The sequence below is a fragment of the Heloderma suspectum genome, chromosome 4 (genome assembly GCF_057233095.1).
Source record: "Heloderma suspectum isolate Gila_16-S chromosome 4, 16-S_ref, whole genome shotgun sequence".
Classification (NCBI taxonomy): Eukaryota; Metazoa; Chordata; class Lepidosauria; order Squamata; family Helodermatidae; genus Heloderma; species Heloderma suspectum.
This window is the reverse complement of record NC_139461.1, coordinates 101,042,476-101,061,679: the sequence shown is the minus strand read 5'-3', so window position 1 is coordinate 101,061,679 and position 19,204 is coordinate 101,042,476. Positions and strand designations below refer to the sequence as shown.

General features: G+C 43.0%; 2 protein-coding genes across 3 annotated transcripts in view; one reads left to right on the top strand and one right to left on the bottom strand.

The window, feature by feature from the left end:
- The window catches only part of BLOC1S4 (biogenesis of lysosomal organelles complex 1 subunit 4), a 16,904-nt gene extending 12,010 nt beyond the window's left edge, over positions 1-4,894 (top strand). Inside the window, exon 5 of the mRNA XM_084850082.1 lies at positions 4,830-4,894. Coding sequence (XP_084706208.1) covers positions 4,830-4,838 — 9 coding nt within the window. The 3' untranslated portion in view covers positions 4,839-4,894. The remainder of the gene's footprint in view (positions 1-4,829) is intronic.
- On the bottom strand, positions 2,081-19,204 carry ADNP2 (ADNP homeobox 2). 2 transcript variants are annotated; one of them, XM_084850078.1, is made up of 4 exons: positions 19,117-19,204; positions 9,713-9,832; positions 7,612-7,701; positions 2,081-6,903 (listed from the first exon to the last, which is right to left on the bottom strand). In XM_084850078.1, the coding sequence occupies exons 2-4, from the start codon at positions 9,818-9,820 to the stop codon at positions 3,907-3,909; spliced, it is 3,195 nt and encodes a 1,064-aa protein (XP_084706204.1). In that variant the 5' UTR covers positions 9,821-9,832; positions 19,117-19,204; the 3' UTR covers positions 2,081-3,906. The 2 variants fall into 2 exon arrangements, with proteins under 2 accessions (XP_084706204.1, XP_084706203.1); XM_084850077.1 differs by lacking the exon at positions 19,117-19,204 and adding an exon at positions 18,539-18,955.

Sequence of the window (19,204 nt, the reverse complement as noted above, 5' to 3'; positions counted from 1 at the left end):
TTCTAGACACACACACAACCATTCCAGTCATAGCTATCAGACAAATGAAAACTTCCGGAGTTGAGTAAAGGGTAGAACAGGGCTAAATCAATTAGCAAGGCAATTTCACTTTGATCTTGTCTTTCATCATCTTGTAGTCACAGCAGCTGTTGCAGTAGCAATTCAACAAACTGATACTGTATTAGGACATAAAAGAAACATCATCTAGAAGTTATAGTTACTACCAGGAGCCATGTACCCTAAAACACTGCCATTATTTCTACCCAACAGAAATAACCAAGATTAGGGAAACATAAGCCTAATGATGGGCAGTTTAATGTCATAACTAACTTCCCACTATAGTGGTGGCTCAGCAGGAGGGCAGTCTATGACCTTTAACGGGAAGAAATCTAGGACACGATATCAAGATAGGATCTCAGCACACTTCAAGCAACATCTTTCATTTTCTAGTTCCACTAATATCATACGCCCTCACTTCTGATAAGATGGATGCTTAGATGCAAGAGGGAACCGATCATCTTGAATTAAAATGCTAAAGTAGCAATCTGATGACATGCAAAATCAAGCAAGCTCAACATCTTAGAAGACAAAAGTTAGTACAAAACTGTTCATGCACTTCAGCCAATGGGATCCGTATTCTACCACTAACAGTAGAAGTAAAGAGGTGCATTTGTTATACATAACAATCTTATGGCAGAGCTGTAGAGGAAGTTTAGTTTTATTTAAACTAATCTAGCATATTACCTTCAATGCTGCATGTTTAGAAACATAACCAGAATGCTACCAAAAGACCATTGTGTGGAAACACAGCCCCCCCCCCCCCCGGACTTTTTACATTCTCCTAGTACTTGCTTTGTACCAATTATTTTAAAAGGGATTTTTAAAGGAGGGATAGAAGGTAGTTCTTTCCTGGGCCATACCATCTTGCTGTGCACTATCCTGCCCAAATATGAGATGACTGGTGTAGTGCCATGCAGAATCAGAAGATGTATTGTGTACTTTCAGCAGAATGAAGCAGAAAATCTTTTCCTTAACTTAGTATAACCACTCTGCTACATGGTTGAATGTTTCCCATAGAAAAGACATGCTGCGTGTCCAAGATTACCTAGCCTTGAGGGTCCAGCCTAGCCTTCTCCCACATACAGTCCACTCATGGGAAAGTAGTATATTTTACATAGCGGTCTATTCGAACATACAACAATATACTTCTAATGCTACAGTACCAGAACAGCTTTACCAGTTCATTGTGCTGACTGTGTAAACTGCCTCAGAGGCACCATACTTAACACAGATCAATTAAAGAGTTGCTTGCTTGAACTCTGCTCAGTTATACCCATTTAAGGGAGCTTTTCACTGAAGTACCATTACTCTACAACCTCTATTCACTTCCATTCTCTGTAGGTCATACCTATTATATCCAAACATTCCCTGTAGGGGGAGACCAGAACATGCATTGTCCTATATATATTTATCCCCTACTTTAAAAAAAAAACAAAACCCTTCTTAAATTTACCTTGGCCATATTACAGAGTAGATTTGTCAATCTGCACTGAATATATAAATTAATACGTTGGACTACCTAGGTGACCATTTTCCACAGCCAAAATGTTCTCTCCTAAATGTTTTAATGTCTTCAGCCATTTGTTTTGTACCTCCCATGTCTAGGTTTTAGATTTAAGCAGGTTCAAATATTGGGGGTTAAAAAACAAAACAAAAATGCCAATGTTTTAACCACTTTTTTTTACAGCCTAGTATTTCCCACAATGCTCCTGCAAGAGACATGGTGGGAAAGTACTACTCCACATTCTCTGGCTATTTTTAACATACATGGATGAAAAGTCAAAAGTGAAACAGTAGTAGTAATCACTCCTGTTCTGAATGGCCAGCCCATTCCTTTTTCCCCTTTCTGCACCTGTGTAAGTATCAATGCTGACACAGATATGACCAATCTGCAATTACAACACCCCCACAAATAGATGGATTGCAAGTCCCATATCAGCACCTCTTCCTTTGCACTGGTAGATCTAATGGCAAATGATGGGGCTGCACGAAAGAAGAGAAATCAAACCATAAAGCCCTCTTACAATTTTCTGACATTTATAGAAATTGAACAGCCTGTAATGCAACTGCTTAAATTGCACAAGTTATTTACATGCAGTTTCACAAAAACAAAAAATCCCTTGGCATAAGAGTAACTAGAAAACAGTGTAAAGTCAGCACACCAAATATGGTTAAACATTAGTTTTCTGGATTTGGAGGCTGCCAGAACATACATTGCCCAGAAGTAAAAGGCAGAACAGCAGTAACAAAACCTGCCTCAGCTCTCAGCCCTATTTTGGTTTTAATACCCGCTATGCTTATTCAATATCTTGCCTATCTTTAGACCAGGCTGTCATCTACTGAATGACAAATTGTATTTCAGCCACTATAAAGAGAGCAAGAGCTTTCAGACAGCACTGATAGAAATGCCAAGGCACATTGTATCAGACTGGAATAGACTCAGGGCTATGTATCCAGTGCTACTGTAATTATTAAAGTAGTGAGTTTCAACTAATTATGAATATCAAGTATTCTCTCACACATTTCAGTATCACTGTAATCACAGTGAGGTACTATATCGGATGGGGTGTGGGAGCCCAATGGCCAATGCAAAATCTTCCTGCATTAGCACTGCTGAAGGGATTGCCTTTGATCCCTTGCTCCAAACACAAGTTGCATAGCCACATGGAGAAATGGTTATTCCAATTTCTACTCTGGAATATATGCCAGTACAATGGAAGGACAGCCAGAGACTAGCAATCGTATGCATACAACGCTAACTGCTTCCTGGAATGGTATGCAATGACAGCAGAGTGCTCCCAGCAAGCAATAGCACCAAACGAAGGGATCCTTAGGTAGTCTTTATAGTCAACTCCAGACTGGGTAGCTCCTTGCTTTATTTTTTTCCAAGATAGAAATCAATACTTGGAAACCAAAAGTTTGAAACTTCAGGAAAAAAAGATACCACATAATATTTCACAATGTCTTACTGGGAAAGAAGAAGTTCAGACGCCCCCTTGGCTGATATGTATCAGTGTATCTAGGGGAGGCAATAAGTTGCATTCGGTACTGCTACCACTAGTAAATCCATGGCTTTCTACACAGGGCAATATGAAGATCAGGCTAGAAGCCAACCATCTTAATTTTAAAAGGGAGGGATTGTAATTTTTTATTATGACCATCTAACCAGTTTTGGAATTTTGCTAAAACTATACACTTTATTTTTTAAAACAACTGTGGTTCTTTAAAAAAAAACACTACGAAATTTGTTACACAATTATATAAAAACCCATGGGCAGAAAAAGCTACACCATAAACAAAAAATGAAAACAAAAGTAACAGAGCCTCAGGTATACTATACTGTGTCCCACTGCCACAATGAACACTTGCCCAAACTGAACGAGGCACTAATCTCATTAGCACAGAACAGTAAGGTTCAAAACGGTATCATGGAAACTCCCTCTTGGCTCCTCCCGCCAGCAGGAGCAGCTACACTAGCCAGGAAGTCACCAGAAAGAAAAAATTTAGTGTTGCAACCACACCAGGACTTGTGGTTTTTTGCTTTCCTAACACAAATGAAGCCAGGGTTTGAAGTTAGTTTTCAATTCCTGGCTTGTTTGGGAGTTACAAGTCAGGAGTCTGGGTTCAGACATAACACTAAGCTTTTTAAGGAGCAAAGCAGGAACAATCAGGCAGCATGGATTAGCATGCTGCTTGTGAACAATTAGCCAGACTTTTACACAATTTTGTTTTGTGTGAATATGGCCACTGTGTACTAATAGTTTAATATCACAAGAAACTAAATCAGTGACAGAGTTGCTGAAGTAATATGCAATCTTAATTGCATGATATTAGGGTGGGGGGGAATTACACATCTTCCGATTCACTTTTTAAGCTCAAACTGTGCTTTACATTTTTAAGTTCAGACATACTAAAGCCCAAAAGCACAGATGGCTTAAGATTTTTTATTGCCTTTAGGCAGGTGTGTCTCTTTCTCCCAAAAAATGATGCAACATCAGCTTTCCATGCACACAGAATAGATGACAGTAATTCCAACTCCTTTTTAGTGGGATATGGCTTCTTGTGAAAATAATCTGCAAGAAACCGTTTTTGAACTTCATTTGAGCTATTCTGGAATGGCTTTGGATTTAATGCTAAAACATGAAGATCCTCAATGGAGGACTGTCCTTTAGTTTCAGTCTTATGATCAATCTTTTGTCGTTTGGAAGGCACAAAAGTCACCTCCTTTACTGGAACTTGAGCTGTACCGCTATTTATAATTAGGAATGGCTGGTCATCATTCATTTGGTCCTCTGTAACAGCATACAGATGATCTGATTGTTTTCTCTTGGCTGAAAGAGAAGCAGCATCATGCTGCTCACCATTTACAAGTGGCAGATCTTTCTTCTCACCGAGTTCAAGCTGCATCTTCACAGTTGGGGTGCTGTCTTTGGGAGCACTCCGGCAGCGGAGCAAATGCACAGCAATAGCTGTCAGAGTCATATTGCCTGTGTAAACGCCACAGCAGTGAATACACTTGAAAGCAGGAGTCTTTAAAATGGTATGCACAGTTGGCATGATATGATGCCTCTCCTTCAAATGGATCTCGTAGGCATCTGTGCTAGTGAAAGTACCATAACAAAAAGGGCAAGTTGAAACTTTCTTATTGCCTTTATTCATTTCAGCAGCCTCATGCTGCAGTTTGATGTACAGAGGAATAAGTGTCCTTGAGTTTACCCCAGCAAGTACTGCTAGATGTACTTCTCTTTCACACTGTTCTTCTTTTGCAGTTATACTGAAGTCAAAATGAGGAAACACCAGGTCACCTTCAGAATCGCTCTCAAGTTGAAACCCTTTGTCATCATAATCAGTGTGTAGTTTCTTCTTTCCTTTATGCACAGTTCGAGTGTGATCCACGAGGCATTTTAAGTCATGGAAAGTACTGGTGCAGAACAAGCAAGCTAATCCATGTGTGAAAATATGTTTTATAAGCTCTGCCTGAGAGAGAAAACATTTACAAGAAAAACACCGGACTGTTTTGTCTTTTAGCCACCGCAGAAAAGGCGCACAGGCAGCAACTTTGTCTGTTTCTAGAGTAACCTTGGTCTTTGCTGCATTGAATTTGTGAGCGACTTGCATGTGCACCTGATAGACATTTGATGGAAAAAGCTCACTGCAAACAGGGCACGTCTTCCACTGCTTAGCCTGTTTAAGGGCAAGGCTCATTGCAGAAGCAGAGGGAGAAGTCTTGGCAAGGGTATTCGTGGAAGAAGCTACAACAACTGAGGAAGGCACAGTAGCTGGAGCCTGAGACAGCTGCGTAACTGGGCCAGACTGCATCAGCTGAACAGGCACCTGAGGTGGTGGAACGGACGTCACCCCACCGCTAGGTGGCACAGGCAAAGCCACCGAAACCGGTGCAAGGGTGTATGTTGGTATCCCATTAACCTGCTTGCCAGTTGGAATTAACTGTCTAAGTATAGGTCCCGCGGTAAGTAAAGTGGCATTCTGAGAAACTCCAGGTCTAACAGAGTGATTTACAGGAAGAACCCCTGGTGCAACGGGTTGATTAAACTGTAGAATCCCAGGTCCAACTGACTGGTTTACAGGAAGAACCCCTGAAGCAACAGGATTAAACTGAAGAACTCCCGATGTAAGCGCCTGGGTCATGGGAAGAACCCCAGTAGCACTGGGCCGGTTCAAACTCCCAACAGGCCGATTTAGAGCAAGGACCCCAGGTGAAGAAGGCCTGTTGACTGGAATAGCACCAGCTCCAACTGGTCGATTCAGAGATCCAGCAGGCTGGGTCCCAGGGAGAGCCCCTGGCACAACCGGACTACTGATGGTCCTAATTGAGTGATTAACAGGAAGCAGAGTAGGCCTGATTGGCCGAGTGAATGAGAGGACTCCAGGAGGAACAGCTCTACCTATGGTCCCAGCAGGCTGATTTAGGCACAGAACCCCAGGCCGTACGGGCTGTTTTAGGGGAAGCCTATGGGAAAGAAAGACTGGTTGGGAAACTGCAGACTGAAGAGCAGCATTATTCTGACCTCCTGGGCGAGGACCAGACACAAGTGTAATACGTGACTGGGCAACCGAAGTTGGAGATGATGTATGTGTCAGATGACTGGAGGCACTTGAAACACTCAGTGGTCCAACTGTGTTTTGACCAGCTTTTGCTGGCATCATACTTTGATTGTGATTGACTGGCGGAAGTGAAATACATGATGTAGAAGAAGCCGAGCCCACTGGAGCAGTGGTAGGTATTAGTGGTGGTGTGGCTCTGTGTGTGGAAGGCTTGGGAGCAATACTGATGATCTGCAGTGACTTTGCTTGTCCTGATTTCTTAGGCTGTACCAAAATTACTGGCCTCAATATATTCTCCAGATCTTTGTGTACTTCAGATGTCAAGACGTGATATATTAAAGAATCCCGGCTGTTTGCAAAAGCATTGCACTTTTTACAGTAATGATCAGTAAAATTCTCTTCACTGTCATCAGGCCTCTCCTCAAAGTATGTGCTTATTAGGTTTTGGAAGTGGGTTACCAACACATGCTTCTTTGTATTGTAGTACAGTGTGTCTGTAAACTGACATTTCTGGCATACAAAGTTTACTGCATCACTCCGGAACTGTCTCATGCCACCACTCACATTATAGTTTTGTATTTTTTTCTTGGAGTGAAACATTCGGAGGTGTTTTCCCACTATTTTGGAATGAGAAGCAAATGAACATTCTGGGCAAGGAACAACTAATTCTTGGTCCATTTCATCTTCATGGTAACGGTTCAAGTGATTTTTGAAAGAAGAAAGAAATTTTGAGGAGAACTTGCACTGGCTACAGCAATATGGATTTGTTCTGTATCTCTGAAAAACAAGAACAAAAGGAGACAATTACTTTAGCGGGTATCTAGAAAATAGATGTTTATGTCAGCTGTTGAGCAAGAGTACAGTAGTAATGAAAGGCACTGTTTTTCTTACCAGCTGGATATAAGAGATTCTGCAAAAGATCAACATTTTGCTCAACTGACTGGGTATTAAAAAAAAAGCCAAGATCCTATCCATTTCCACACAATTCCTAATTAATAATATGCTTATGTAAATAATACAAACACAAAATGAGCTAGAACTTTTTTGTGTTACTGGCACTACTGAGAATCAGCAGAATGACTAGAATATCAGTAGCTTGGGTTGCAGCTTATTTCAGGAGGACAAATGAACAGGAAGATGTTCAAATCTAACCTAAAAAGCATCTTATCACCCTTGCAACACTTCTCTGGGTGAGGAAAACGAAAAATAGAACAGATATGTCCATGGAAGACTATGGAATTAGACAGATAATGTAAGTAAGGCATTATTTAAGAATGAAAAATATCCCCCAACCCCCTTGCTATATGGCACCAGCTTCTGAAAGTGAGGGAAGTCTCAGACATAGTTTGTGATATGGCACAGGACCAACTGCTCAAAGCAAGAGGGCAAAAAATAATATCCCACTAGGGATGTCCAAACCCCCTGGGGCCACTTAAGTAGCTCTGAAGATCAAAGTCTTCTGAAAACTGTGATGAATATACATACCTTTCTTTTAGTGATAGACTCCCAATGAGATACATCATTCCATGAAGTGTTGAAGAAATATTTTTCTCCTGGGTCAAAACTTTTCAAAGTCTAAAAAACCCCAAAGATTCGGGGGAGGGGGAAGCACATAATTAAAAGGAAATCCCATTTTATCCAGCTACTTCAAAACCAGATTTTAATTATGTTGATATAAACGAGATTCAAACTATAATTGAAAAAACTGCCAGAAAATATACCCTTCACAGAAGACGTTCCATATCCTACAACCACAAAGAAACCAACAACCAGTATGTTGAAACTATTTCACTAGTTAAGATCCTTCCAGCTTCAAAAAGGAGTTTAGTGTTTGAATTGTATGCGGACAAAAGTGTATGTACATCTGAGATGTATGTTAGTTTCTAAGAGTGATACCAAGATGTATACAATCCCAAGCCCAATGTCCTTACCACACAATACTGACAGCCAACTCACCAAGTGGTAAGGTTTTCTACCACAGATTTGCTTGTTCGTCTGTATTGAAGAATGCGTGGTGAGATTTTTTTTCTCACCACAGATTCAAAATGTATGGTAAAGGATAGGGGCTTTATCACATACTGGTAAGACCCCTAACCTACATTAGCTGCCTGTTAAGTTGCTTGTCTGTATTAGTAATCCATGGCAGGTGACAATATGAGAGGAAGGTATTTCCCTGAGCTAGAGTGTTGCATAACTAGCTCATTTTCCCTATTTTTTCTCCATGGTTTTCGTATTAAGTTTTCTATTTCCAAATATTGTTTATACATCTTGAAAGATTTAAATATCCACAGTTATCTGAGGAACTTTTAAAAAATCACTCAATTTGGTGTATTTGAAGAGTTTTTTTTCATATCAAGAAACCACAGTCATCATCTCTTTGAATTTATAGGGGTATGTGTTGTGTAATGAGAGGGCTGATGGTGTTTATTTGATTTACCTTGATTTTAAGTTATAAACTGAACTTTTAATGCTTTTTTCATCTTTTTTTAAAGCTACAGCCATGTCCAAACTAGCCCATTGAGTCACATTTACACAATTAACTCAATTTTTTCATTTTGGCTGATGCAAGTCTACATTTATGGTCTGCAGCAAGCCAGTCAGTACCTATTTTCTTGTTTTTATTTTAAGAATTGGACATGTTAAGTACAATTCAAGCATTTTGTTAACTCAAACCTCAACAAATAAATCTGTGACGTGAAACTGTTTTTAAAATGATGGGTCTCTAAGCCACATCAGGCTACATAGTCATGCGTATCCCTACTCCAACAGATAATGAGGTGATTGTAACTAGAACAGTCAATTTTGGTTTAAAAAATGTTGTGACTTTTTCAGCTCCGTGGCCTCAGTTAATGTACCAAATACTAGTTTGATAGAATCTGTAAACCACACAAGATTCGCTTTTATTCCAGTCGTATTCATATGTAAAGACCAACAATATTTTGACCCTCCTTATGCCTTACTGAAGTCAAAATACGTGTGTGTTGCATAACTATTTCTCATTGATAATAACCTAAGGAAGAATATTAGCACCTGCTGCTTTCTTCTGGATAAACTAAGGCCTCACTTTAGTGCGTTCAAGTTTATTACAAGAAAAAGAGATGCATGAAAAGAATCAAGTAACATTCCAGATATCATTTAGTGGCCAGATTGAAAGCTGCAGAAAAATGAGATATAGACGTATTAAAATAAATAACTGAAGTTTTCAATTTGCAAACACCACTTTATTTCATCTCTCTCCAAAGAATCAACATTCTGTTACAGCATGCTGCAAGTAAGTCCCCCAATTGAATCCTGTAAAAAAGACAGTTGCAGGCTTATGTAATCACTCAATGAAGGACAAATTGCAATGTTGGGACTCATAAAATCACCTTCTGACGTGATTCCATGACCTTATATGCAAAAACAATTGCACTGGAATTGGTTCTCGGCATCTCTTTTCCATGCATAATTCCATAAGGAACCTAGGATCGTACTTCTAGGATTTCCAACTAGAGATAATGTTTCCACATTTATAGACTCATGTAAAAAGAACAACAAAAATCAATATAAATAACTAGAATGGTGATTTAAGATGTTTCTTCTTTACCTGAAGTAACTCCTGGCAGCTATCAAGACCAATATCCACAAGAATACCCTTAACTTTTTTCCGAGCTCTCCTTATATTATCAAGGTTTTGCACGGGAATTTGAAACATGTTGAACTTTGCCTAAAAGACAGAAAGTGACACAACCATGAGCAAGTACAGTTATAGTTTTGTTAAAAATAATACTTCTTTCAAAGTATACTTGTGCATTTAAAAAAAAATCAGATTAACTTGACCTTCATTAGTGCTCATTTTAGAAAATGGGCATATTTATAGTTTAAGTTTAGGACCAATTTACACTTTAAGAACATAAGAGCCAAGCTGGTCAGACCAAGGGTCCATCTAGTCCAGCATTCTGTTCACACAATGGCCAACCAGTTGTCGACCCACAAGCAGGGCATGAGCGCAACAGCACTCTCCCACCCATGTTCCCAGCAACTGATGTACATAGGCTCACTGCCTCTGGCACTGGAGGTAGCACATAGCCATTGAGACCAGTAGCCATTGATAGCCTTTTCCTCCAGGAATTCGTCCAACCCTCTTTTAAAGCCATCCAAATTGCTGCCACACTACAACCTATGGTAGCAAATTCCATAGTTTAACTATGCACTGTGTGAAGAAGTACTTCCTTGTATCTGTCCTGAATCTCCCATCAATCAGCTTCATAGGATGACCCTGGGTTCTAGAATTTTGAGAGGGACAAAAATGTCTCCCTATCCACATTCTCCATACCATGCAACATTTTGTAGACCTTTATCACGTCTCCCCTTAGCCTCCTTTTTTCCAAGCTAAACAATGCAAGCTGTTGAAACCTTCTCTCATAGGGGAGATGCTCCAGCCTCTTGATCATTTAGTTGCCCCTTTCTGCACTTTTTCCAGCTCTACAAAATCTTTTTTGGGGGGTGTGGTGACCAGAACTGTACACAGTATTCCACATACAGTCACACCATAGATTTGTGTAAGGGCAGAATGATATTGACAGTTTTATTCTCAATTCCTTTTCTAATTATGCCTAACATGGAGTTTGCCTTTTTTACAGCAGCCCCACACTGAGCTGACATCTCCATTGAGCTGTCCATCACAACCCCGAGATCTCTTTCCTGGTTGGTCACTGCTAGCTCAGATCCCATCAGGCTATACTTGAAGCTGGGATTTTTTGCCCCAATATGCATCACTTTACACTTGCTTACACTGAACCGCATTTGCCATTTAGACGCCCATTCTCCCAGTTTGGAGCGATCCTTTCAGAGCTCTTCACAATCCCTTTTTGTTTTAACCACCCTAAATAATTTGGTGTCATCTGCAAACTTCACTGCTCACTTCTAATTCCAGATCATTTATGAACAGGTTGAAAAGTACTGGTCCTAATACAGATCCTTGTGGGAGCCCACTATTTATTTCCCTCCATTGGGAGAATTTACCATTTATTCCCTCTCTCTGCTTTCTGTTCTTTAGCCATTTAGTGATCTATAAGAGGACCTGTCCTTTTATTCCATGACTGCTAAGTTTGCTCAGGAGTCTTTAGTGAGGGCCTTTGTCAAAAGCCTTTTGGAAGTCCAAGTAAACAATGTCTACTGGATCACCCCTGTCTACATGTTTACTGACTCTCACAGAACTCTAAAAGGTTAGTGAGAAAGGACTTACCTTTGCTGCCACTACTGTGTGTACAGCAGTATTTTCCTGAGTAATTGTGATAAACTGTGATGGGGAGATATGAAGGCCCGGGAAAAATCCAGAAAAAACGGGTTTTTCCTCCCCCCCCACCCCACCCGAGGTTTTTTCTGGAAAAACTGAACAGCTTTGGATCGTGAAATATTTTCTTTTAAAATTTAAGACAAAGTATTTATATATTGTTACCAATTTTTCAAGACCCCCCCCCAAAAAAAAACACATTTTCCCCCATGTCCTCAAAATTTCTGGAAATTTTACATCTGTTATGGGGAGTTGCTTGAAATGCAGATCAGCTCCCGAATTTGCGGATTTAAAAAAATGATTAACTCTACCTCTATATGAATGCTAAATCTCAAGTTCATTATTGCTGAAAGGTGGAGTATTGTTCTGTCAATTAAATGTTAATTAAGGGAACTCAAATATAAAAAAGTTTGCAAGCAGAAACCACCATAAAGCAACACTATTTTTTGACTCCAGCATCTATTTGTCTGACACAGTTGCTCAAAGACAAGATGAAAGTACTGTTGGTCAACAGACAGGCCAACCCGGGATTGGGAGTACAGCCTGTTCTGGATGGGGTAGCACTCCCTCTGAAGGGATTGTGGGGGTGCTCTTGGATCCAGCACTGCTTCTGGATGGTCAGGTGGTGACGGTGGCCAGGAGTGCCTTTGCCCAGCTTCAGCTGATGCACCAGTTGCTTCCCTTCCAAGTAATCCATGCACAGTAATCCATGCCAGAATCCACACAACTCCATGCCTAAATCACCCAGTGTTTAGATTACTGTAACATGCTCTACATGGGGCTGCCCTTAAAGACTGTCTGGAAACTTCAGGTAGTGCAAATCATAGTGCCCAGACTGTTTATCTGGTGTGTGTTTTATAGACCATTAACACTGATCTTGAAACAGCTGCACTGGCTTCCAATTTGTTTCCAAGCTCAATTCAAGGTGCTGGTTCTTACTTATTAAGCCCAAAGTGGCTTGGGACCAGGGTATCTTAAAGACTGCCTCCTCCTGTATGACCCTGCCAGATATTTGAGTTTATTATCTGAGACCCTTTTTACATGTTCCACCAGAGCAGCAAGACTGGTGGATACTCAAGACAAGGCTTTTTGTGTAGCAGTATCTTGTTGTGGAACTCCCTCCCCAAGGAGGTTAGGCTAGCCTCTTCTAATTGTCCTTTGGATGGCTGCTGAAGAGAGCATTGTTCCACCAAGCTTTTAATGGTTAATGCCACTCTCAGATTTTATTATTCATTCCTCATTTTATTGTAGAGAAAGTTGTTCATTTTTGTAGTTTATGTATTTTGTTTTTATTTGTACACAGCCTCAAGAACTCATCGAGTTGAGGGTCAATCCAAAAATTTTCTGAATAAGCTCATCTTTAAATTAAGAATTGTGAAAGACACTTAGTAATCTGCATGCTACACCTTTCAAACAGGCCAAGAGAAAGAACAGACTCAAAGGCAGCCACCTGTGCTTCACTCCCAAGGGGAGATGCCGTTCAAAATATTGTGACAATGCCATAGGGCTATTTTTACTAGTGTATGCTTAAATATAAATATGCTAGGCATAATTAAGGGCGCAATCCTATGGCAGTGTCTATATGGCTATAGGGTTTTTTGGTTTATGGGAACCGAACTTGGAGCCGGCACTCTGAGCTCGGTTCCTAGAAATTCGACTCCCCACCCCCTCCCCCTCGTAGGAGGTGAAGTTCGTCCCTGGCTCCATGCTTGGAAGAGCAGCGCGGAGCAGGAGAAAAGAGGACATTCCTGGGGGCGGGGACCACGGAAGAGCTGGTACGACACTTCCTATGTGCTGTCCAGCCTCCCTGACTCCCACTCCAAGGCACCCCAGGTTAGGCAGACAAAATCGACCATCTAGCCACAAATGCAGGGCAGCCAGAGCACAGAGGAGAAGAACCCCTCCATGCTCCGCCTGCCCTGCACTGTGTAGTCAGCTGCCTCCAAGTTTGGAGGCAGCTGACTATCCCCATAGGATTCTGCCCTAAAAGTATCAGAAATCACTGAACTTTTAAAAAAGTAGCTATAGGGCTACTGTTCATTTGATCTGTAAAACATATTGTCAGTTGACTATGTTCAAACATTTCACAAAGCCAAGAATGCTCCTTTGTAGGTGATGGCTTTTAAAAATGCATCATACTGCTATATGAAAGCAAAGCAGTGCTGCAAAATCTCTACCCGGACAGAAAGCATCTTTTCTAGTCCACCTTGCATGCACTTTTCCCCAAATAATAGAGGATATTCAAGGATGTGTTTGCACCTTGAGCTGATCTACTGATTTTGTTGGAGCCCATATTGTTTGGAAACAACACTAGACATCATACTGTGAGGAATATTTCAATGTCTAGCAAGCTTCCTTAACTCTACAGTAAGTTGAACATGGTAATATATTTCCTACAAAATAAAGCCTGCCTGTAATTCTTCTTGTCTCACAATCACATGCCTTTAACTTTAGAACTTCAAAGATTATATATAAGTGTAGAATACAACAGAATTAAAAGCTTTAAATCAAAAGTATAGTATCTCAGGCCCAGGGTCCAAATCTGGCCATCCTGCGGTCCCCAGAAGGCCTTGTCCCCTTCCTCCAACCACTGATCATTTGATGGTTCCCCACCGTTTGTGCAGTTTCCCCAAACCCCCATTCCTAATGTTGAAATGCCTCCCCTAAGGCGTAGATAAGAGCTTTAAGTTAAAATATGCTGGTATTTGTGCTCTGCCCTACCCCCTTTTGCCTCACTCCAGAACATGGCCCCCGAGAGCTTCTCCAAAATGGAATCCGGCCCTTCTGCTGGAAGAGGTTCAGCACCCTTGCTTTAAATGTTATGTATACCTAGAACAGCTTTTAAAACATGCCCACTCCTACCTCAATGTATATACCTGCACAGAAACCTATGAAAGTTTCCAATCATTTTAAACAAGCCATTGCCACATCTTATTCTTTATTTAGAAAACATATATTCCCCTCTTCCAACGCAATCACAATCTTGTGGCAGTGAATTCAAAATATTAAATATCTGTTGAGTGAAGTATTTATTTCTCTCTTGAACTTAGTACCATCAGTTTCAGCAGGCACCCTGAGTTCCTTTTCCCCATCGTTCAGTTTTATAAACTCTGGGCTGAATCCAGACTTAGTCATGCTTAGAGTAGACCCAATGAAAGCAAAAGAACTTAAGCTAGTCATGACTAACATTCCTATTGATTTCAATGGGTCTACTCTAAGCATGACTAAGTCTTGATCCAGCCCTCTATCAACTGTCAGATTTTTCATTTTTGTTCACTGACAGCCATAATTCACTATTCAAGTAACCCATTCTTGCAAAACGACCTTTGCCTGCATAACCAGAAAACCAAGTGCTGGAGAACATCACTAGGGTGGGGGTTGGGGGTGCTATTGCACTGCAATCTTGCTTGTGGGCTCCCCAAAGGCAGCTGGTTGGCCACTGTATGAACAAAATGCTGGTCAAGATAGGCCTTTGGTCTGATCAGCATGGCTCTTCTTATGTTGAGGACTGGATGCTTGTAGGGACAGGAAGACTACAATTCTAGACAGCCCAGGGTGATCAGGAGAGAAGCAAACTGCTGTAGTTCACCTGGTGGAAAAAGTAAACAGGTTTTCTATTTAAAACCAGCTTACTAGTTCCACTGTGCAACTGGCTGCAGTAAAAACTTTCAAACTTCTCTCACAGCATGCATGTACCACAACCTTCCACAACCTGTCACCCCACAGATGTTTGAGATTACAACTCCAATCATCCCCAGCCAGCATGGGGATGGGCTGATGTACTACTTTTTTCATGTGCTCCCCCTGACCCCCCCCCCCAAGGCTATCTAGTGATGGTTAGCCTGTAATTCTGCTACATGTTCCAGTACTGGCCTGCCTCTGGCTGGAGCTGACAAAGTTCACTGGAAGCAGCAGCCTACCCACACTGCAGCCCAGCACACAAGCGCCTGCTGTGTTTCAAACAGTCTGCCCAGCTAGTCTAGAACTCCCTTCCTGCAGTGCTTGAGCTTCCATAGACAGGTAGCAGATAGAAAGAGTGAGTGTACACTGGGTCAGCGTTGACAGGGGAAGCAGAGAGTTACTGCTGCTGTAAAAAAACCTGAGTAACGGTTTCTCCCCTTTGTTTTCTCTTGTCTGTTTATTGGATATGTATGTGTGAATGTTTAAGATGTGTATATGTGGTTTGGCTAGCTCATGTGACAGAGGACAACACCAGGAGAGATGAAATGGCTCATGCGGCATCATCCCTCTTATAACTATGTTGAAGTTCTGGACACCTTTGGAACAGCAGTGAATTACCATGTACAGAAGTTCAAAATGGGTGACTACTGGCAACTATATCTTCTGATGTGGTAAGTTCAGCACAGGGGAAGGGGTGGGGGAACATCTCCACAGTTCCTTGGCAGTTTATAAGTGGAAGATAAGACCTCACCCCTCTTCTAATTCAGGGTCTTCCCTTGGATGTAGTGCTCCAAGAACCACAAATTTGGGTTTGTTACCAAGGTAAGCCAAAATCTATGAACCCCTGAGCATGTAGAGGGATACTTCTAAAACCATTCTCGCTAAATGGCTTTACCAATTGTGAAAGCATAGGGCTGACAGATACAACAAAAATTTTATGGAGGAGTCTATATTGTAGATTTGCACTATTTTTTAAGTCAGGGATGGGCAGCCTTCTTGCCCCCCCTCCCCAGGGCACTGGGAGGAGGCAGGGTTAGGGGCCACATGCTGGCTGTGGCTGGAGCAGCCAAAGGATGTCACCAGGAGCAGCCAAAGGATGTCGCCAGGAGCAGCAGCCCACTCAACCCCCACTTTCTCTCACAGCAGCCCAGCCCACCCCTACTCTTCTCTCATATGTGCACAAATACCATGCCTTCCCTCCTCCCTACTGCCCAAGCTGCTTTTCCCAGCATTAATCAGCTGGGGGGACGGACAATTTAAATGAGGAGAATAGTGCCCAGGGGTGACTCTGTGTGCCATCTCCCATCTTAAGTCGCACTCCCGCAAAATCCATTCTCCTCATCACAACTGTGCCCACCCCCAGGCTGCCAAGCAACTGTTTGGTGAGCTGGAGCAGTGTGATTCGTGTGGTTGGGGGGAATTTGGCAAGAGCTTGGGCACCCATGTGCCACAGTGAAGGCCTCCAAGGACTGCGGTTTGCCTACATGTATTCTATATAATGTTTCAAGCAACCATCTCTAAGTTTCAGTTCAGTTCATGCATAAAACTTTATTCTAGGAGCAACCAAGCCCCATTAATTCTCAAGTTGCATCGTCGGAATTCACAGTGCAATCCAATGTATATTGATTATGAAGTCCTTACCTACCCCTTAGTAAACTTGTTTAGGATTATACCGTCAGTCATGGATTCACTGACTGACCCTGGATTAGTCACTTCGTTCTCTGCCTCAGTATTCAACTTTACAAGGGGATGAATGTCTTACAACTACTTAATGGTGTTACAAACCGCTTTTTTTATGGACATGTGATACAATTCAGATACATGTTTGTATATTAATGGGAGGGAGGGAGCTCATTTTTAATCTGTTTTTAGTCTGGATTTTATTGTTAGCTGCCTCGAGTGCCAGTTTTTGCTGGAAAGGTGGGATATAAAATAAAATAATTTAATGAACTAAAATGGTAACTAACTCAAGTGCATGATACGTGATTTGGTCTAGGCAGAAATCCCCCATGTTGAACAAAGGTTCTTTACTAAGAAGGTAAAGAGGCTAGCTCTACACGGAATACATTATTTAACAGCATCATCTCTAGACAACGTGTGTCTATGATGAACGATAAGTGTCACTGCACTCATCCTCCAAACTCCTCACTTTTACTTTTTCCTCCTCACATTTGCCCTGCCTTTCTTGATTATCTTGGATCATCTTGATGATCAAGTCTCCTGATATACACTGATGTCACAGTGTGCCTTTTATATCTATCTTTTCTTTATTTCCTGCGTATCTATTGGTCACCATCAACCGAAGTTCTTTGAGTAGCTCACAGAACAAAAAATTAAAGACAATACTGGAAGACAAAATTCAATCCCTTATTTATTTGCATCTGCAAAGGAGTCAGCTTAAGCATCACAAATTTAAAGTGTCATGATCTCTGGCTGCCATAAACTCATCTGGGAAAAACTTTGGTTCTTAACTCCAAGGTCCATAGTAACTTTGGCCCAAATTAAACTATACTGGAATATGCATAGTCTCACATGCATGCGAAACAGTCAAAGGAGACCTGCCACATGTGAGGCAGAATGGCTTGCATTAGTGACCGTTAGCTATCAGATCCTTGCATCTACCAAACAAGAATGTGAACTATGTGATCCTGTAAGTGTAACAACCTGGGGTCTGGGGACCAGAACAGTATTGCAACAGATAAGCAAACTCACATATGAACAGCCAGACAGCTTATTCTAGTCCATATCTCCAGTTTGACCATCACTATCACTCTTCCTGAAATCCCAGAACATATCTTGTGGCACCGAAGCTTATGCCAGAATGAAAGTGTTAGGTCTTTAAGGTGCCACAAGACTCGCTGTTGATTTCGCGGCAATAGACTAGCAGGGCTACCTCCTGGAGACCCCTAAAATCCTAGCTCTTATGACCCCTTTTCCAGTTCAGCCAACATTTTTTCTTCCCCCACAATGGCTCTCCCGGCTGTTACCCATGCAGCATGTAGACGCGCCCCGCCTCCCTCCCCGAGCGCCCACGGGGCTTCCTGAAATCACTGAAGTTGCACGTGAAGGAGGCAGCGGAGGTGTCAAGCGCGCGAGGGCAAGGCGGAACGCCGAACGCCTCACGGCATTTACGCCCATTTGCCGCGCCCCTCGTCCCGTTATCCTCACGCGGCGCCGGCGGCAGCGACGCGCAGTCCCGGGACGGGGGAAGCGCTTTATGCTGCCCGCGGTTGTGCATCTTCCGCTCCCGCCGGGGAGGGAGGCCGCCCACCGTGAGGCTGCCGTCGCCCTCTGGCTGGGCCGGCAGCGCCCGGGAAGGTGCGTGGAGACGGCGAGGAGGCTCTCCGCCGCAGGCGGCGGGGCGCCGCGCCTTCTGGGTCGGGCCGTGCTACGCTGCGCAGACGGACGGGCCCGCCGGCAGCAGGGCGAGCCGGCCGCCGCGGGACTCGCACCTACCTGTCCGAGCTGCAGGGGGCGCCCGCTGCCTGCCCGCTCGCTCTTCGCCGGCGCCTCCCTGAGGTGCGCGGGCGCGTTGCAGCCCCCGCCGCCCCCGCCTTCCTCCTCCCGTCCGTCGCCGCTTGGTCGGCCGGTCACTCGCTCAGCGGCCGCCCCGCCCCGCTTCGCCCGGCTCCTCCTCCTTGCCTCGACCTGCAGCCCGCGCTCAGCGCCCCAGCAGCACGGGCAGCAGCGGCCGGGGCAGCAGCATCATTGCTCAGGCGGCAGCCGCCCGGCCGTGCGGTACCGCACCCGGCTTCCCCTCACCACCACTAGACCCCCGCTTCCATCCACCCACGTCCGGCTGCTCCTCCCTCCTTCCAAAGCCAGAAAGAGAAAATGGCGCTCGATTTGTCCCAGGAAGTGACGTTTACTCTCATTTGCATATCAGACAGTTGACCAATAAGGAGACACTTGGTCCAAGGCTCCCATTGGTTCCCTCCATCAGCACCAACTCTCCAGGAAGGATGGTGTTAAGAGTGTAGCTTTGGGGGAGCGCTGTAGGAGACCTTTGGAGTTTCCCCCCCAAAACTACTCACCTGTTACCTCCACTTTCCCTCTCCTGCTTTGGCACCTCTTTAACAAACAAAAAGTAGGCACTCCCGCGTGACTTTATGTGGTGACGTC

Excerpts from the sequence above, each read along its gene's own strand:
- ADNP2 (XM_084850078.1), bottom strand. The coding sequence starts at position 9,820 with ATGTTTCAAATTCCCGTGCAAAACCTTGATAATATAAGGAGAGCTCGG. Across the intron at positions 7,702-9,712 it reads GCTGCCAGGAGTTACTTCAG|ACTTTGAAAAGTTTTGACCC; the intron begins GTAAAGAAGAAA and ends GGGGTTTTTTAG. Across the intron at positions 6,904-7,611 it reads AGTCTATCACTAAAAGAAAG|AGATACAGAACAAATCCATA; the intron begins GTATGTATATTC and ends CTTGTTTTTCAG.